Raw genomic sequence first — 19,186 nt, forward strand, 5'->3', positions numbered from 1 at the left:
AATTTCATAAATTCACTATTTTTAATATATTTTTATACCCTCAGCATTTTTGCATTTATGTATATACACTTTCATACGGGCAAAATGTGCCTCATCGAAATAATGGTTTTTAGACCCCAAGTATGTTTGGACGAAATGTGTTTCAGACAATTTGGAGTTGTAATAGCCATGTCCGTCTGTCTGGCTGGCTGGAGCGCATGATATCTCTCGAACGGATCAACCGATTCGGTCCAAAATTTGGCTTTCGTAATATTTTGTCCAATCTTAGTTTAAGTTCGAAGATGGGTTATATCGGTCCACTCCTTCCGGTACCTCCCCCACAAAAGTTCGGAAATGTTCGTAAAATTTGTGCTCACGATAACTCTTGAAGGAAGTAACCGATTGGTCCATACTTTGCACATCCTGAAATTTCTACCAGACATAGATGAGGTTCCAATATGGACTCAATCGGTTTAATCATTCGGGTACCCCTCCCATACAAAATTTCGGAAAAGTTCAGTTTAGGACCTGCTCTCGAGTCGCTTTGATTTTTGTTGTAGCAACTTGTACTCACTGCCCCCATATAACGGTATAAGTTTTATCATGGGCAAGTCCATACTTTCTGAGAAAACAGCCTGAAAGGTACAAAAAACCCGTATGACACCATGTGTAGTGGTTGGAGCGCAAGATAACTCTCGAACGGATCTGCCGATTTGGTCCAAAATTTGGCCTTCGTAATATTTTGCCCAAACTTAGTTTTATTTCGAAGATAAGCCATATCGGTCCACACCTTCGGGTACCTCCCCCACAAAAGTTCAAAAATGTTCGGGAAACTTGTGCGCACTATAATTCTTGAAGGGAGTGACCGATCATCCCAATATATGTACCAGATATAGATCAGGTTCGAATTGGGCTATATTTGTGCACTCCTTCGGGTACCTCCCACAGAAAATTTTGGATAAATTCACTTTATGACCAGCTCTCGAACCACTTTGATTTTTTTGATGCAACTTCCATTTGCTGCCACAATTGCGGCAGTAAAAGTTTTTTCAGGGGCAAGTCCATACTTCTTGTAAAAACAGCACGAAAGTTGTAAAATAAACCGCGGTGGCACCATATGAAGTGGCTGGAGAGCTCAAACCGAATACTGCGTTCGTCCACACTTTAGATATTGTAATATTTCTTCGAATATTAGATGAAATTCGAATGTGGTCCTTGTAGGTCCACTCCTTCCGGTAGCTCCCCCCCCCCCCCAAATTCGATAAAATGGTACTCGCGATTCTTCATAGACTTAGCAACCGATTTGGACCAAACTTTGAATCTCTAAATATTGTCGAAATTTAGTTTATGTTCAAATTTGGGCCCTATCTGTCCAATCCTTGTGGTACCACCCACACAAATGTTCAACAGTTTTGTGTGGTTGGAGGATCCTTGGACATTTTTACCGACGGTTTTCCTAGTGGCCCTGTTTACAGCGATATTATGTTTTTCGTAGGCTAGTGTGATATAAAAGCCCTATCTATCGATATCCCCGCAAATTTGTCGGTTCATATGCCCAAAAATTTTGAAAACCCCCCTAAATACACAAGTTTTTTTTGGAAAAAAAGTATTTCAATCCACACATGCTGAGGGTATATCTCTGTCGGCAAAGCCGACTGATACTTTTTTACTTGTTGTAATGAAATTTAAGGTAGAATATTTTCTTATTACTAAATGACAAGGCTCTCAAATACGCCAATATCAATTTATGTGTCCTAAACTATGGGTAAAAAAAAAAACAGCAAAGAAAACAGAAAACATATTAGGGTTTTTTATTACATACATTCTAAATATCTTCTTTCTTCTGGTAAATGGGAATGGGAGCTAAAAGTGGGTTATTTCTGCTATTAAAAGATTTATCTCTCAAATTCTCCCAAATGAATTTATGCAGACTTAAATAATGATTGCATTTTATTACATGCAATTTGGTTTATAATCTGCAAACAAACAATATTTATAATTAGATTTACAAATCTTCTCCTTACCATATATTTCTCTAATGATATTATAATGGAGTTTAAAGTGGGATATTTCTTAATATTTAAAGACATGTCTCTCAAATACTCCAACATAAATCCATGTAATGTAAAACAATAGCAACAATGATAAACACATTTAGCAAGTTTTACAATTATGTACATCCAATTCTTACATTAATTACTTTGTAGAACACATATTTATGGGAGTTAAAAGTGGGTTATTTCTTATAATATAAAAATTTAACTCTCAAATACTCCTAAATTAACTAATGCAAATTAAAAAAGATTGGAAACTATTGTATTCAAATCATTTTTTAATAGCAAACAATAAGAATTTATTTTTATTACACGTGTTTATTTTTCCTGTTTTAAAAATGGAGTTAAAAGTGGGATATATCACATTAATTAAAGATATGTCATGATATGATATGAATATAAATAATAGCTAAATAAAAATTAAAGAATTGTTTAGTTAGGTTTATAATTGCATACAGTCTACAAATATAAAAGTTCCTGGTAATATGTATTGTGGGAGTTAAAAGTGGGTTATTTCTTATTATAAAAAGATTTATCTCTCAAACACTCCCAAATTAACAATTAGCAAAGCTAGAGACGGGTTGGGAAAAATCAAATTGCTCAATTCCCTCTTTTGCTTGCAAACAATCGAAATACTTTTTTGGCATTTCAGCGATATTTTCTTTACAATGTTGGATCATTCATAGTAAAGTGAAATCAAGGAGTTAAAAGTGGGACATCTCAAATACTCACATATTAAATTTGGTAAAATATAACAAGTCTTGAATTAAAGCAACTTATATCGTGTGTATTTGCGTACATTTCATATATTGTTTGTTTTCCTCTTGTGAATACGTTTATGGGAGTCAAAAGTGGGTTATCTCTTTCTATAAAAAGATTTATCTCTCAAACACTCCCAAATTAATAATAGCAAAATTAATTGAGAAACTGAATTTCTCAAGTCTATTATACATGTGTATTTGCAAACAATGAGTACACGTTTTAGGTATTTCATTTAAAAATTTGATAAAATTGTGGATTATTCATATTAGTGCAAATCAAGGAGTTAAAAGTGGGATATCTCTTAATGTTAAAAGATGTGTCTCTCAAACACTCCGATATTAAAATTGGCAAGATAAAAACAATGATTGAAAAAAATGTTTTCAATTTGCGAACATTTAATGAAACTATAATACTTAAAATGTGCTGTGATTATTTCAAAAATAGCCAGAGATATTTGAATTTTTGTTTTACTAAGAAGTTTTCATAGTTGCTAAAAATTTAATTCAATGATAAAGAAACTATATACAAATAAATAAAATATGAGTATGTACTTATTTATTATAATATATTTATTTACAGTTGTAATTAATTTTCCACAAGTTAAGGTCAAATTGGCTTCAATGACTAATTTTTAATGAAATCTCTCCAACAACAAAATATAAAATGTAATTACGATGATTTATGGTACTGTGAAATGCATTTGCTAAAAAGTGGAATATCTCTTATTCCTAAAACATCCGAGAAGTATGGAGACTAAAATAATCGCAACGACAACCTGCCATTACATTTTTAACACGATCCAAGAAGTGACCTTAAACTGGATCAGGGCCCTATTCCTCGAAACAACTTATCTCTTTTCATTTTGCACTTATCAAGAAGTATTTATTTTGAAAAGTGATAACCTTTTTTTTGTTCCACAAAATTACTTTTCAATTTCCCTTGCACTTAGCAAATTTGTCTTTCACTGTTCTTTTAGCACAGTTGTTGTGCTCTCTTGCTCAATTTTTCCGCCATATTGGTAAGTCTCTCAGTTCTCTTGCAAAGTGTGAATGATATTTGTTCCACAGAACGTTTTATCATCTTTGCATTATTTTTTACTTGGCAATAATAAATAACACATGTAAAATTGAGACGAGCGAAAAAATGAAAAGAAGCTGATATTATTAAAAGTAAATAAAATAAAATAAAATAAAACAAAATAAATTAATATGAAATAAAAATAAAATAAAATAATTTTAATAAAGATTAAATTATAATTAAATGAAATACATTAAAAAAAGATCGAAATAAATCAAATGAAGTAAAATAAAATGAAATAAAATAAAAAATAAATTAAAATAAAACAATATAAAATGAAGTGATATAAAATAAAATTAAGTGAAATAAAGTAAAGTAAATTGAAATAAAAAAAGTTAAAAAATAAATAAAGTAAAATAAAACACAATAAAATAAAATTAAGTGAAATAAAATAATCTAAAATAAAATGAAGGGTAATACAAAAAAACCTTAAAATAGCTGAAATCGGACGGTACTGCTATATGCAATATCCATAATTTATTGTGGAGACGTTTCTTGGTGATTGACTGAATTATACCAAATTCGGCCTGGAAATGTAGCTAATAACCTCAAAGTAACTGAAATTGGGCGGTATATGGGGGCTATAATAAAATATGGGCCTATGTCGGTAAGTTTTGGAAGCATATTATAACCAATTCGAAATCGACGGCACTGCTATATGGGGGCTATAACAAAGTTCAACTTCCAACTTGATTTAAGTCACGTGTGAACAGCATTTCATCCCCCTCTCTCAACTCGTTCTGAAGATAGCATGATTACAACAGATTGACGGACGGATGTGGTTAAATCAACTTAGAATTTTACGCTGATCAAAAATATATGTATATACCTTATAGGGTTTCAAATGATTATTTCAATGAGTTATAAATGAAATGACAAACCTAATATACCCTCCATATTATGGTGGAGGGTATAGTAATAAATAAAAATAGTCTCTCAAATAGAGTTTAGTCTAAATGTAAAATCGAGAAACATCGATTTGTGAGGTTGTTCGCAGGGTGGAAGTTCGGAATGGGGTTGTTCGTAGGGTGGAATTTCGGATAGTGAGAGTTCGAAGTAGGATGGTTGATTCAGAGGGTAGAAGTTCCAAAAAATCTTTACAATTTCTTGTCATAACCGTGTTTTCACTATTTCCGAACAAAATCTCGCTTTAACAATGTACATTGGCAAAGAGAACGTTTACCTCGCAAATTTAAGGCAAACTTATCAAAATTTGATCTGCAAAATCAAAATGCAGGGTTTTCTGTGGAACGAAAGAGCAAATTTTTTTGCAAAATCTTAGCAAAATACGCTTTGCCGTTGCAACTTTTCACTTAGTAGAAATAACGTTTGTGGAACAGAAATCAAAAAAAGAGCTACATTTTTTTGAAAAGTAAGCAAACTCACTTTATAATTAGCAACTTATCAAACAATAATGGTTCTGTGGAACAATCAACTTTGAGAATTGACAAAAATATTGGTAAGTGCAAAATGAAAAGTTGATAAGTTGTTTCGTGGAATAGGGCCCAGGTCCGAAAGTGTTGAACTTTTGCGAATGAGGTACCTCTAGGAATGGACCGACATAGTCCGCCTTGGGACTGGACACCATTGTGAAAATAATTATTTTCGATAATTATAGTACCAATCAGCGATTTTAGTTGATCACGGTAGAAATTTTTCGAGCTTTTGGGTTATTATTTTTGGAAGTATGGTCATTAGTCATAGTCACAAAGATTACGATGTGCAAAGTTAGCATCAATTACACTTTTCGATCGTTTTGGTGCTCACTAAGCGAAAATTTTGGCCTTTAGAAATTCTTGCAACTTGCTATACTCCCGGAAGAAATTTTACGATATGCAAAGCGAATAAGACGCTAACCTCGTAATTTATTGTGTTCCTCGATCATTTTAAGTGCTGCAGTCAGAGTTCTTTTTATACCCTTAGCATTTATGCTACCGATGGTATATATGTAGACTTTCATACGGGCAAAATGTGACCCATCGGAAAAATGGTTTTAGACCCCAACAAGTATCTTTGGACGAAATCAGACAATTTTGATTTTGCACTGTTTGCCTGTCTCCGAAGATGGGCAATATCCGTCTACTTCCTCGGGTACCTCCCCCACAAAAGTTCAATTTTTTCGCAAAAATTATGCGCCCGATAACTCTCGAAAAGACTAACCTATTTGGTCCATTCCCACACAAAATTTCCGATATGTGCAGTTTAAGAATCATTTTAATTTTTGTTGTAGACACTTGTAATCGCTGTTCTCATTATGACGTTACAAGTTTTTTTCAGGGGCAAGTCTATGGACTTTCCTTAGAAAATGGCCCGAAAGCTGTAAAAGCCCGCTATGGCACTAAGTGTAGTATGTGTAGTGGATGTAGTTCACGGTAACTCTCGAACGGATAACCTAACCTAATATTTTGCCCAAACTTAAATCAAGTTCTAAGATGGGCCATTTCAGTCCACTGCTTCAGGTACCTTCTCCACAACAGTTCAAAACTTTCCCTAAAATGGTGCGCACGATAACTCTTGAAGGCAATAACCGATTTAGTCCATACTTTAAAATATGGAGTATATATGTCAACACCTTAGGGTACCTCCCACACAAAATTTCGGAAAAGTGCAGTTTAGGATCTCCTCTCGAATCGTTTTGATTTTTCTTGAAACAGGTTGCATTCAAGGCCCCTATTACTATGGTACAAGTTTTTTTCTGTGGCAAGTTCATACTTCTTGAGAAAATGACCCAGAAGCTATAAAATCCCCTACGGCCAGCATGTGTAGTGACTTATGCATACGACAACTCTAGATTTACTGCGTTGGTCCACACTTTGCATATCATAATATTTCTTCGAATTTTACATAGAATTGCCTCCCCCACAAAAGTTCCAAAAATGGTAAGCGCGATATCTCATAAACGGAGCAACCGATTTGGTCCAAACTTTGGATCTCGAAATATTTTGTCCAAACTTAGTTTATGTTCAAAAGTGTACCCTATCGGTCCACTCCTTAGGATATCACCAACACAAATGAGTTGTGTTCTTTACTTACCTGAGGTTACCATTTTTACCATTTGTTACCATTTTTAACCTGCAAAGCGTTCCTTAACCCAAAAAACTGGTAAAACTGGAGGCCATTTTTAAGAGAGTGAGTGAGGAGAGAGCAAAAATACCTTTCTCTTCTACCACAGGCTACCACACGAATTTCTTCAGGTAAAAAATGGCAGAACTGTTTTTTCGATATTTTTGACGATTATTTGACAATGAAGAAAAGAAAATGAACAAAAAACTGTAGAAAAAGGCGAACGCCTGTGAAATTGAATTTGACATTGCTACCAGATCTACCATTTTTTCGTTCCTTTACTTTTCTGGTGAAACTGTTCATAAGAGAACAATTTTGACAGTTTTCTCTTTTACCATTTTTACCATTAAAAAAGTAAAGGAACAAAGCTATGTTCAACATTTTTGTTTAAGTGCGTTCCTAGTTTGAGGCCCACTTCCAAAATGAACGTTGTCTGTCCGTTCCTTAGGTACTTTTTGAGCTTTTATCCTAGTCCAAAAGTTTTTTGCGAAAAAAAGTTTGAAACACTTTCACCCAAGCTGATGGTATATCTCTGTCGGCAAAGTATGAACATGCTCAAAAACATTGTTTAGTCGTAATAGAGGCCGCGAGGACAACATGCTACAAACTGCACCTTTGCGAAACAATTTTAAATTTTGTGTGATACTGCAAGAAATAGAAAGATGTGCAAAGTTGGCACAGTTTTAGGGGAAAAATTTGAACTGTTGTTGGGGAAGTGCCCGAAGGAGTAGACTAATATGACCCATTTTCGAACTTAATCTTACCCCTGTTTTTATACCCTCAGCATTTATGCTAACGAGGGTATATACACTTTCATACGGGCAAAATGTGCCTCATCGAAATAATGGTTTTAGACCCCAAGTATGTTTGGACGAAATGTGTTTCAGACAATTTGGAGTCGATTGAGCAATGTCCGTCCGTCTGTCTGTCTGGCTGGCTGGAGGGCACTATAACTCTCTAACGAATGAACCGATTCGATCCAAAATTTGGCTTTCGTAATATTTTGTCCAAACTTAGTTTAAGTTCGAAGGTGGGTTATATCGGTCCAATCCTTCCGGTACCTCCCCCACAAAAGTTCGAAAATGTTCGGAAAATTTGTGCGCACGATAACTCTTGAAGGGAATAACTGACTTGATGATGTTCCAATATGGACTCAATCGGTCCACGCATTTGGGTACCTCCCACACAAACTTTCGGAAAGGTTCAGTTTAGGACCTGCTCTCGAATCGCTTTGATTTTTGTTGCAACAACTTGTATTCACTGCCCTCCATACGACGGTACAAGTTTCATCGGGGGCAAGTCCATACTTCCTGAGAAAATAGCCTAAAAGTTGCAAAGAGCCCCTATGACACTGTGTGTAGTGGTTGGAGCGCAAGATAACTCTCGAACGGATCTGCAGATTCGGTCCGAAATTTGGCCTTCGTAATACTTTGTCCAAAAATAGTTTAAATTCGAAGATAAGCCATATCGGTGCATTCCTTCAGGTAACTCCCCACAAAAGTTGAAAAATGTTCGGAAAAATTGTGCGCACGATAACTTTTGAAGGGAGCGACCGATGTATTCCATACTTTGCATATGGACTATATCTGTCTCCTCCTTCTGGTACCTCTCACACAAAATTTCGGATAAGTTCACTTTAAGACCTGCTCTCGAATCACTTTGATTTGTGTTGAAGCGATTTGCATTCGCTACCTCCATTAGACGGTAAACGTTTTTTTCAGGGGCGAGTCCATATTTCTTGGTCCGAAAGGTGTAAAAACCTCCTATGTCACCATATGTGGCGGTCGGAGAGAACGATAACTCTCGAACTGTTGAACCGATTTGGTCCAACATTTGGTCTTTGTCATATTATATCCAAACGTAGTTTCATGGGTCAATACCGGTCCACAACTTCCGGTACTTCTCCCCAATATTTAAAAAATGTCACTAAAATGCTAGGACGATATCACTTGAATGGGGCAACCAATTTGGTCCAAACTTTGGATCTCCTAATATTTTATCAAAATAGTTTAACTTCTAAAATGGCCCATATCGGTCCTCCCTAAGGGTACCTGCCCCTCAATAGTTCAACATTTGTGTCTTAGTGCAGTTAATTCCTAATCCACATTTTTGTCGGCAAGTTCAATGGTCCAAAAAGGGCCACAAAATTATGAAGAGACCTTAAATACATTCGATCTATTCGGAGGTAAAATTTTCGCTTCACATTGGCTGAGGGTATATCTCTGTCGGCAAAGCCGACTGATCCTTTTTTACTTGTTATAACTAATTTTTGTTCATTCGTCAATATTCGTATAAATTTAGGCATCCCATAGCTCAGCCCCAGATGACATAGCCTAACGGCTAACGTAGAATAAAAATGATATATTTATGTTGGAAAACATAAAATCTAGATTTACAATTAAATTTCCGATACGTTGCTTATTTGTATGCGTTTCTCCGGAATAGAAAGTGGGATATTTTTTCTTAGTTCTTGAAATTTGTCTCTCATATGTTCCAATATTATTGTTATATACAGTCAAGATTTGAAAAAATCATGTATAGAATGTTCATAATCAATACATGTAGACCCAGTCTTGAACACATTTAAATCGTTATTTTTATGGAAAGTAGGGAAATTTGCAATTAAGCCGGCTTATATGTATCATTATTTTGAATACCAGCGCTTTGGGCTTTAAAAAAGGTAATATTTAAACTACTTAAATGTACCTGACCATAGGTAAAAATTACTTGCATAAGCCAATAAATTCCATTCCATTTTTAGGCTTCTTGATTATAGTGATCTTGGGTAGTGATATTATTAAGCTCCAAACGAAATTGGACGGGGTGATCATAACAGACTTTTGACCGTTATGACCACCATAAATTCCTGTAAGGCCCATATAGAACAGAACAAGACATTATTTTTTACAAGTCTTTTGCTACACTATACTGTCGACATATTTGTGATTGTTGTGAGGTTTTCCTCTTTCTTTTATACATATATTGAATTAAATGAAATGAAATCCCTTTTTAGACAGATTTTTCTAATTTTTTGTTTTATTAATTGCTATTTTCCCCTATTTTATTTTCATTACAGTGCTCTTTCCACGTCATACTAATAAGGAAACTAGAGATAATACCATTAATTTAATACACATGTTCCGAGATTATTTACATTACCACATTAAGGTAAGTTCATAAAATATTTATTTTGGATTTTTTTTTTTCAAAATTATTTGTTAAGTAAAATTCAGCTTAATCTCAGTTTTGCTGTTTTAAATTTTAAATTAAAAGTATTAATTTTAATTCATTTCTTACAACAGTGTTCAAAGGCTTACATTCACTCGAGGATGCGTGCAAAAACTTCAGATTTCTTAAAGGTTCTTAATCGTGCAAGACCCGAACATAAGTGTCTAGAAAAGAAGACCATAACGTGAGTAGAAACAAAGCATAGTACTAAATAATAAACATAACTAACTTGATTTTTTTATTCTTCATCAGGGGGAGAACATTTATACGCAAAGAATGATTTATGGACAATGTCTAGTTGTTTTTTTATTAATGTATTAATTTTTGTATTATTAAACGAAATAAAAATATATATATGAAACATCAGAGAAAAAGAAGAATAATAAAGTGAAAAACAATTACAGTTATAATTAACATTTCCAAACAAAAAAAGAGTAAAACAACATCGCCATGAGAATTCTCATATGAAAAAAACAACAACAAATTGTTTAACAAAAATTAACAAGAACAACAACAAAGAAAGAAATTATACAACGCCAATATCTTTGTCGCAACCAAATTAAAGGTATTCCAAAAGTTTAAACTTTGTCTTTAAAAAAATATAAAAAATAAATCATGAACATGAGAAAATAAAACAAACACACACATATATACATACGGAACTATGAACTAATAACAATTATTATTAATAATAATGTGGTTTAACCCTTAAGAGAAAAAATTGTAATAAAAATAGAAATTTTAAGTTTTTTAATTGTATTATTATTTTTTTTTTAATTTGTGAAAAATCAAACAAAACCTAAAAACATAAGCAAAAACTAAAACCGTAAAAATTTGTTAACAAAAGAAAAATATTAAAAAACGAGAAACAACAATAAAAATGCAATCCAAAACTTTCCTACAAAAAATCAATCCGAGAATCAAGAATTGTGTATTTTTTATTTATTGTGAAATCTGGAACATCAATGCTCAATACAATCTTTTAACGGGCAGTTTCATGGTGAGTACTAAAGCAAGAGTCGTAGTTTGCTGTTTCTTTTTTATCATTGAATAGAAAGAAATTAATTTGATTACACTATCTAAGGCAGGAAATATATTTTCCTACAAAGTATAATATTAAGGTGAATGTTCAGAGTCAAACTCATTACTTTCATAGGCAGCGCTAAGCATTTGTCATGAAAGCACAACTAAATAGGCAAATACCCATTGTTGTTGTAAAAAAAAACAACAAATTGCATTTGAAAAAGAAAAGTTCGATGACAGAGAAACCGCTCCACAGCCAATATGACTGAAGAGCCTCTACTAAAGGCGAAACATGCAGGTCACATCTTCGACTTTCCTTTTTCACTTGCTAAAATAAGTGGTCATTAAGCTCGATTCCAAGGAGCAATTAATTAAAAAGTGCATTTTTAACATTAGAGAAAATCAATAAAAAACCAGAATTGTTTGAGCTTGAGGTCTTATTTTTGTTGTTTATTTATTTATCATTTCCAATATTTCGCAATTTACGTGAATTGCATCCTCAGGGAAATCTACAATATTAAAGTATATTTTTGATATTATTATCACAGCAATATAATATATCGTATAAATACATATTATATTATTAAACAAACACAAAATTAACACAGAATTTGCTTACAAGTAAAATCAAAATAAAAGTGTCAAGTTAGCTTAAAAACTATGATGGGCTTCACCATCATCGTCGCTTGTAAATATTGCACTGATTTGATTTACTTATTGCAGGTTCTTTTCTGTGTTAAATGCCTGTAGCAGTATGCAGCATTGTCTGTGTCGCTCTTAAAGTTTATTCTCTTCGTTGTTGGTAGATTATTGATGTGTAACATTTCTAACGTCATTCTCCTGTTGTAGTTGTTTTCAGTTTGGAGTATTTTAACTTCTTCAAATTTTGGCTGGTGATTTTTTCTCTTGCAGTGTTCTGCTAACGCCGTTTTTTGTATTGCATTTTGGTTTCGTAGTTTGATGTCAGATTTGTGCGCCGAAATTCGCGTTTTTAATTTATTCTTTGTTGTACCAACGTACATATGGCCACATGTTTCGTGCTCGTTTCCATCACATTCAATCTTATATATCGACGCCTCCAAACAATAGTATGCTAAGTCGACTTAGCATGTTTTCAAGTTCTTTACATTTTTACGTTTAACGACCTTTAACTTAAATTCTGTCAAATTTTGGTAATGATCGGACAATCCGAACAGAACTTATAAACAAATATTTACTTAGCATAGTACTGAAGGTCAAAGAAATTTCCAAACTTTTAGAGCTTGCCCTGCAAAACTCGCTTTTCAGAATTAGCAAACTATTATTTGGAGGTGTCGAACGTCCTTTACCTTAAATTCTGTCTAATTTTGGCAATGATCGGTCAATCCGAACAGAAGTTATAAACAAATATTGACTTAGCATAGTACAGCAGTTCAAAAAAATTTCCAAACTTTGAGAACTTCTCCTGCAAAACTCACTTTTTAGACTTAGCATACTATTATTTGGAGGTGTCGATATTAAGTTATGTTTCTCCATGTTTTCGATCTTGTTTTTTGTATTTGTAAAAAGTGTCTTAAGGGTGTTGTTGGGTTTTTGGGCTATATTGTATATATTTTTATCATATAGATTAGAGTATTGAAATCTCTCTGACATTTGAGGTAAGTAAATCATAGACTTATATGTACGTTCTACTTAATTTTTCTTGGTTCTCGGCCGATCGTGTTGTTCAAATAAGTTATTAATTAATCCAATAGGAAAACTGTTTTTCAATAATATATCCTTGATTTTAACTTTGTTTTTTCCATGAAATTTTCGGTCACTCGTGTTAAGAACTCTATTCACTACGTTTTTTGCAGTATTTATGATCATTTGTCTTCGATGTTTCGAGTAAAAATTAATAATTCGTCCAGATGCCGAAGGTTTTTGGTACCAGTCAATTTCCAATTTTCCATTATTTCTGTATATCATAGTGTCTAAGTATGGTATACAATTGTTTCGCTCTTCTTCTATAGTAAATTGTATATTCTTATGAAAGCTCTTTAATATCGTCAAGGTGTTAGTTATTGCATCGCCGTCAAGAATCACAAAAAGATCGTCAACATATTTCGTAATTATTACTGGTTTTTTGATTAGTTTCTCCATAGAGGTGTCAAGTAGTTTCTCCATAACTATGTCAGCTACTATCGGAGAAGCTGGTGAACCCATGGAAAGTCCTTTTTTCTGTTTGTAAATCTTGTCGTCATATTTAAAGTATCGGTTGTCCTTTATGCAAAATGTAAAAATACGGAAAAATAAGCCCTTCGTCATATTTGTGTATTCTTTTATCTCTTCCCATCTCTCTTCAATTATTTGTATCCCTAGGTCCACTGGTATACTGGGGAACAAATTTACGACGTCGAACGATATCATCATCTTCTTGTTATCAATTGTGATATTTTTTATTCTATCTTTGAACGCCAATGAATCCTTTATATTGTATTTCGAGTTTTTTGTTAGGTGTTTTAGTATATTTACCACGTACTTGCACAATTGTATTGATGGGGAATTTACAGAGGAACATATCGGACGGAGAGGATAATTATCTTTATGAATTTTCGGAAGTCCATATAGTCTAGGTGCTGTCGCCACGTCAGTTTTCAAAGATTTTCTTTCAGTTGCCGAAATTATGTTTGCATTAAATAATTCTTCTACTAATTCATTGTTCTTTTTCATTAGGTTATTTGTGGGATCCTTATTTAATCTTTGATATGTCATCATGTCCGAAACAATGTTCATCATTCAAGACCTCAAGCTCAAACAATTCTGGTTTTTTATTGATATCAAAAAGGTCGAACAAACACACAATAATATTAGAGAAAATCGATATAATATTTTGACAATTATATGAAAAATGCGGATAAGTGGATTTATATTTGCCAGCATAAAGACGAATAGGTTAGGTAAATCATAAAAAGTTATTAATTACAGGACATAGCATAATTAGGTTGTCTCTAACCTAACGATAGGATAGCAGACTATGTAAAGAGGCAAAACAGTCTAACATCTACTTTGTAGGAGTCCCATGTTTAAAAATTCAACTATTCCAGTCTGGAGGTTGCACTAATATTGTGGACGTAACCCTGCAGGGCACTGCATAATTTGACATCGTGACTTGCTTACAGCCATCCCAAAGTTCGTACGTGTTACTAATTGTCTGGATGAGTGAGTAAATCCTTAAATGCATTTCCATTTCAATGCCGGTCTTGTTGTCGTCCGCATCGCTACAGGCTACGATTTGCCTCAGATGACCTTTTACCAGCACCCAGTGATCTTCACTGATCCTACTTCGGGAATCAGACTTATCAATGAGTGTCATCTCCAGCAAATTCTGATTAGACATGTGAGAAGGTTTGAGTTTGAAGCGTACTACAAACGTAAGAACAATGATGGGCACGTGCAATCTTTCCATATATTTGTAATATTTCTTCTTGACATTGATATAAAATATATAGGTTGCTGTAGCCCAAGCTGGGTTTTCCACGTTTCCATGTTTTGGAAAGAAAATAAAGAAAAGAAAATTGAAATTAGATGACACATTTAACATATCCACATCCATGCAAGGAATGCATGCACTTTGGACACTCGTTTGGAATGTAATAGTTCAGGAGGTACCTGGATAGTTCTGACCTTTCTGATGTAGATTTCGTAAACCAGTAATGGTTAGGGTGATTTGGAGAAAGACATTTCAATTGATATTTTTTGGTCAGGAGTGTTGAGTGTCTTCTTGCATTCAGAATGGTCTTCCGGCGTTTTGGAGTGACAACCCGTAACTAGTCTGTAGGCTGTGTTCCTCCTATCTCGCTAAGTGTAGGTGTCCAGACTGGGGCAGCATAGTCCTATGGCTTTGTAAGTTGTCACAATTGTTTCTTTTTCTTTCCCCATGTGCTCCCTGTTAGGGCTTTTAGTATTTTATTCCTACCACCTGCTTTTTTACCACTAGTTTAGAACGCTTGCTATACTGGAAGGTGTTGTCGAAAGTGATTCCTAGAACTTTGGGGTATTTGACCGTTGGGATAGTGTTACCGTTAATATTTACTTTCAGTTTTGTGTTCAGCTTTTGTCCAGGTCGTTAATAGTGCCGCAGTAGATTTGGAGACTAAATTCTGAACCTATTCTGAACATTCCCATGGGAACTGATATTAGAGATGCGGCTTGAGGGGATACATCTCTAATGTTCGTGAATTCATTTTCTGCGATGGCTTTGAAAAGATTCCAGTCGGCCTTATCAGAAAAAGTTCAGTCTTCTGAAGTGGAGAGCTCAGATTGCGTGGATATTTTTATGCCAAGAGGTAATTGTAATGGAGATACGCGTGTGATGGTCTTCATTGATGACACAGTAGTTTGAGTCATCCATCTGTTCAGCGACGTGATTTCATCTATGGTCGCTAACTAGTTCTGAGAAGCAGGATTCATGGTGAGGTTGTTTTCCTTTGATAGGTAGGGCCAGACTCGGGAGGAATATAAATAGGAGTCTAAAGTCTTTGCCATCTGAGATATATCCTGAGTTTCTATATTTGGGTTTGGGATTGTAGATAACTGAGCCATGGACAATAAAGGAAATTCCTCCGTCAGCGTCTTTTTCACGGTCCTGCCTAATAATTGTATAGGCGGATGACCTTAATAAGGTGTTTCTGCAGGTCATCTTCGTTTCATGTACCACTGCGATCGAAATGCCTAACTTCTGTAATTTTACGGGTTAGGCCATTACAGTTACATTGAAGGATTTTGATATTGTGTTGAAGTTTGTTGTTGGTGTGGGGCTATTTGCCAGGATTTGGAGTGTTGGGTCGGGGTTTTTTATTTGTTGGGAGTGAGATGGGGTGGGTTGGGAGTGATTTGGGGTGTAGTTCATGGTTCAGTTCGGAGCATCTCAGGTGCATGCTGTGGACACAGATTGAGCATTTTGCAGGCTTAGCTGTCTTTGTGGCCTTTTTCCTGCATATTCGACATGAATCAACCAGGCTTGGGGTTTGTGAAGTGCTATTAGTGTCTTTTCTGGCTAAGTTAGTTTGTGAGGATTTTGTTGAGGGTGTAAGGTTGGGTTACTTCGGGTGCTATTTGTTGAAGGGGTGATTGGATTTCGACCGCCTCCCCATAGGACGGACCATCCCCCGAGTATGACCTTAGTATTACAGTTTGGACACATGTATTTCGCTGGACTACATTTTGTTCAATGTCTCCGGCTAAGAGAAGGAGAAAGCTCAACAGAACAGGAAACGCGTGTTCAGCTAGGAGAAAAAATGAGGAGAGGATAGGATTGAAGGATGAAATGGTAGAAAGAGATGAATTCTCTGTGTGGAGAGTTTGCAGTGCTTGGACAGATAGCGATGAGGACCGCACTTCGGTGTGCAATTAAGAACATGTCTCGAATTTTTTGCTACAGATTGTTCTCGCGCTGTCGGTGTCAATTAAATAACTGATGAGCACGATAATTTACGAATTGAGTATTCTATTTGGCCGAAAGTTTTCACATCGTAAAATTTCTTCCAAACGTACATCAAGTTCTAAGAGGGTCTATTTTGGACAACACCTTCAGGTACATCTGTCACAAAAGTTCGAGGATAGTTTTGAAATTTATACGGAAAATAGTTCTTGTGTTCCTGTTTACAGCGATACTATTTTTTTGTCCAGGTTTACTGTCATAATTGTTCAAATGCACTAAAATATCCTACGGATTCACTATATCGGTCAACACATTTCGATATCTACCTCACAAAAGGTCAAAATGTTCGCTTAAGTGATTTAAGGTCTAAAAACTCTACTGTAACCAAATAAACTAGCTGGTTGGCACGATAACTATGGAAAGTAATGACACCCAAAATTAGAACCAGTTCTAAAATGGACTTTGTCGTCCAGCCCTTCAGGAATCTCCTCCACAAACACACTTCAACACTTTTGCGTTTAAGGTCACATATCGGATCATGTTGAAATTTTAATAGCGGGTATTCGTTGTGATCATGACTAACACCCAGTTTTTGTAACTTATAGTCCGGTCAAAATAGACATTGAAATAGCAAAAATTCCCACAGAGCTGAATTTTGGTGGAGAGCTAGAGTTTGCCATTAGAAGCAACGGTCAAAGCAAGGGTCAAATTTTAAGGGATTTTAGGTTTTCGGATTTATTTTTTGATAACGGTTCATCTAATCAAAAAGTGACTAAAGTAAATATTGTAGACAGAAAAATTATCTACAAGTTTGACCTTTATAATTTTTTTCCTAGAAGGAACCATCCTTGAGATCTATCATCATCATGATTTTTATGCACTTAAAAGGGGAATATGTACATATTCAGACGAAACGGCTAAAATAAGCGAAGTAATCGGGTCTGTCCCCCAAAAAATATATTTTTTCTTGAAGAGCAAAATTATAGCTATCTTTTAAAAAAATTCCAATAAAATCGGAGCGTGTTTAGTAGAGTTATTCAATGTTAGAGTCATTTTATGCAAAAATGGCCCATTTAACCCACATGTATAATCGAAAGCCCAACGGGAACGACCCCAACGAAAACTCTCCGATTTTTTTCAAGTTTTGTCCGAAGGTAGGGTTTGTTGCGCTGATTACGGAAATGTATAATTTTCAACGGTTGCGGATCCGGTTCGCCGGTTATTCGACCCGAAAGGCCAAATTTAAAAACCGGGTTAGACCCGGTTCTACTGACCCGATTACTGCAAGGTGGATATCGTTTGAAAGCCTACGGAAGAATCTAACACATAGCGTCGTTACTTTAACCGGTTCGCCTCATAATGTACTTACGCGGCTAATTTTTTATTTGACCTTTAGATCGCGATATCTCGAAAATGGCAAGTCTTTTTAAAGAATCATTCTTGTAGAAAATTATTGAATCTACAACTTTTACTTTAGCCGGCTTTTGCTAAGTCTTACTGTTTTTGAGAAAAATTAAAAAAACTAAATAATGCCTCCAAAAATGACCTTTGACCCCGAATAACTTGTTTTGCACACATGGGATCGATGGGGACTTTTAGGACGGTGCTTCTAATGGCAAACCCTAGCTCTCCACCAAAATTCAGCTTTGTGGGAGTTTTTGCTATTTCCCCCTTATACGCATCTCTATTTTGACCGGACTATTATTTTTGCTTGTTCGTCTGTATTCGTAATGATTTAGGCATCCATAGCTCAGCCCACAGATGACATACAGATTTAATTTTTCTTAGATGAGTTCCATATATAATTAAGAATTCCTCATTTAAAAATCAGCGCTCTACATTTCCGCTAAGGCGAGTAAATCGATCTACAAAATTTTAAATTCGTGTGAGAAGAATAACATTTTTTACAACAACTAGGGGTAAATTTTTATTAGGGGAGTCAATTTTTTGCAAGATATGGGCACCGAAATGACCCATTATTTTTGGCCACTCCTTCATACACTTCCCGCACACTTTTTTTCAAAAAACTAAAACGTTGGCTGATTTTCAAAACCTTAGATGCCTTGTTGTCATGAAACAAATCTCATGAAATCCAGTTCCATACGTTCTTAAATCGAGTTCAATACTAGAGTAATTTTATGAAATTGCAGTAGTGGGTAACTCGATCTAAGGACGCCTAATTTACAGTCCATAGGTTGAGGATATTTAACTGTCGCACTTTCACTTTTAGTCACCTTTTATAATTTAAAACAGTTAAAATATTTTTTTTAATACATTTTATTAATACTTTCTTTTATTTTTATTTGCAAATAATAAATCTTATGAAAATTCTTGTTGGTACTTAATTATACTTTTATATTATCAATTACGCTTATGTGATTATTTTTTATTTTATTTGGATCCGTATTAAGGCTTTCAACGCTATTGCATTGCTTTATAAGATAATTGGAGAGTATATATTCTATGGCTGTAAAACAAAAAAATTGAAATAGAGAGATAAATTCAAATTATTAGTATAAAATATATTGAGGTTATGTTTATATTAATTGTATATATTTATTCTATGGTTATAATAAGTATTCTATGTTTTATATCTAAA

The 19,186-nt window shown here is 34.5% G+C and overlaps 2 protein-coding genes across 4 annotated transcripts in view; one reads left to right on the plus strand and one right to left on the minus strand.

The window, feature by feature from the left end:
* The window catches only part of Arpc2 (Actin-related protein 2/3 complex, subunit 2), a 31,449-nt gene extending 20,366 nt beyond the window's left edge, over positions 1–11,083 (plus strand). Inside the window, exons 6-8 of the mRNA XM_073970991.1 lie at positions 10,012–10,103; positions 10,238–10,347; positions 10,416–11,083. Of these exons, the coding sequence (XP_073827092.1) occupies positions 10,012–10,103; positions 10,238–10,347; positions 10,416–10,443 (230 nt within the window). The 3' untranslated portion in view covers positions 10,444–11,083. The remainder of the gene's footprint in view (positions 1–10,011; positions 10,104–10,237; positions 10,348–10,415) is intronic.
* A 7,766-nt stretch (positions 11,084–18,849) lies between these two features.
* Positions 18,850–19,186, minus strand: part of LOC141395334 (uncharacterized) — a 44,544-nt gene continuing 44,207 nt past the window's right edge. For 2 of the 3 annotated variants that reach the window (XM_073971004.1, XM_073971003.1), the window contains one exon: positions 18,850–19,054. Coding sequence is in view for 1 of the 3 variants with exons in the window: in XM_073971005.1 (XP_073827106.1) it covers positions 18,933–19,054 (122 nt within the window). In the remaining 2 variants the exon portion in view is untranslated. The remainder of the gene's footprint in view (positions 19,055–19,186) is intronic. The other variant, XM_073971005.1, reaches the window with a different exon arrangement.

The sequence above is a fragment of the Musca autumnalis genome, unplaced genomic scaffold, assembly GCF_047663935.1.
Source record: "Musca autumnalis isolate F117 unplaced genomic scaffold, ASM4766393v1 scaffold_2, whole genome shotgun sequence".
Taxonomy (NCBI): domain Eukaryota; kingdom Metazoa; phylum Arthropoda; class Insecta; order Diptera; family Muscidae; genus Musca; species Musca autumnalis.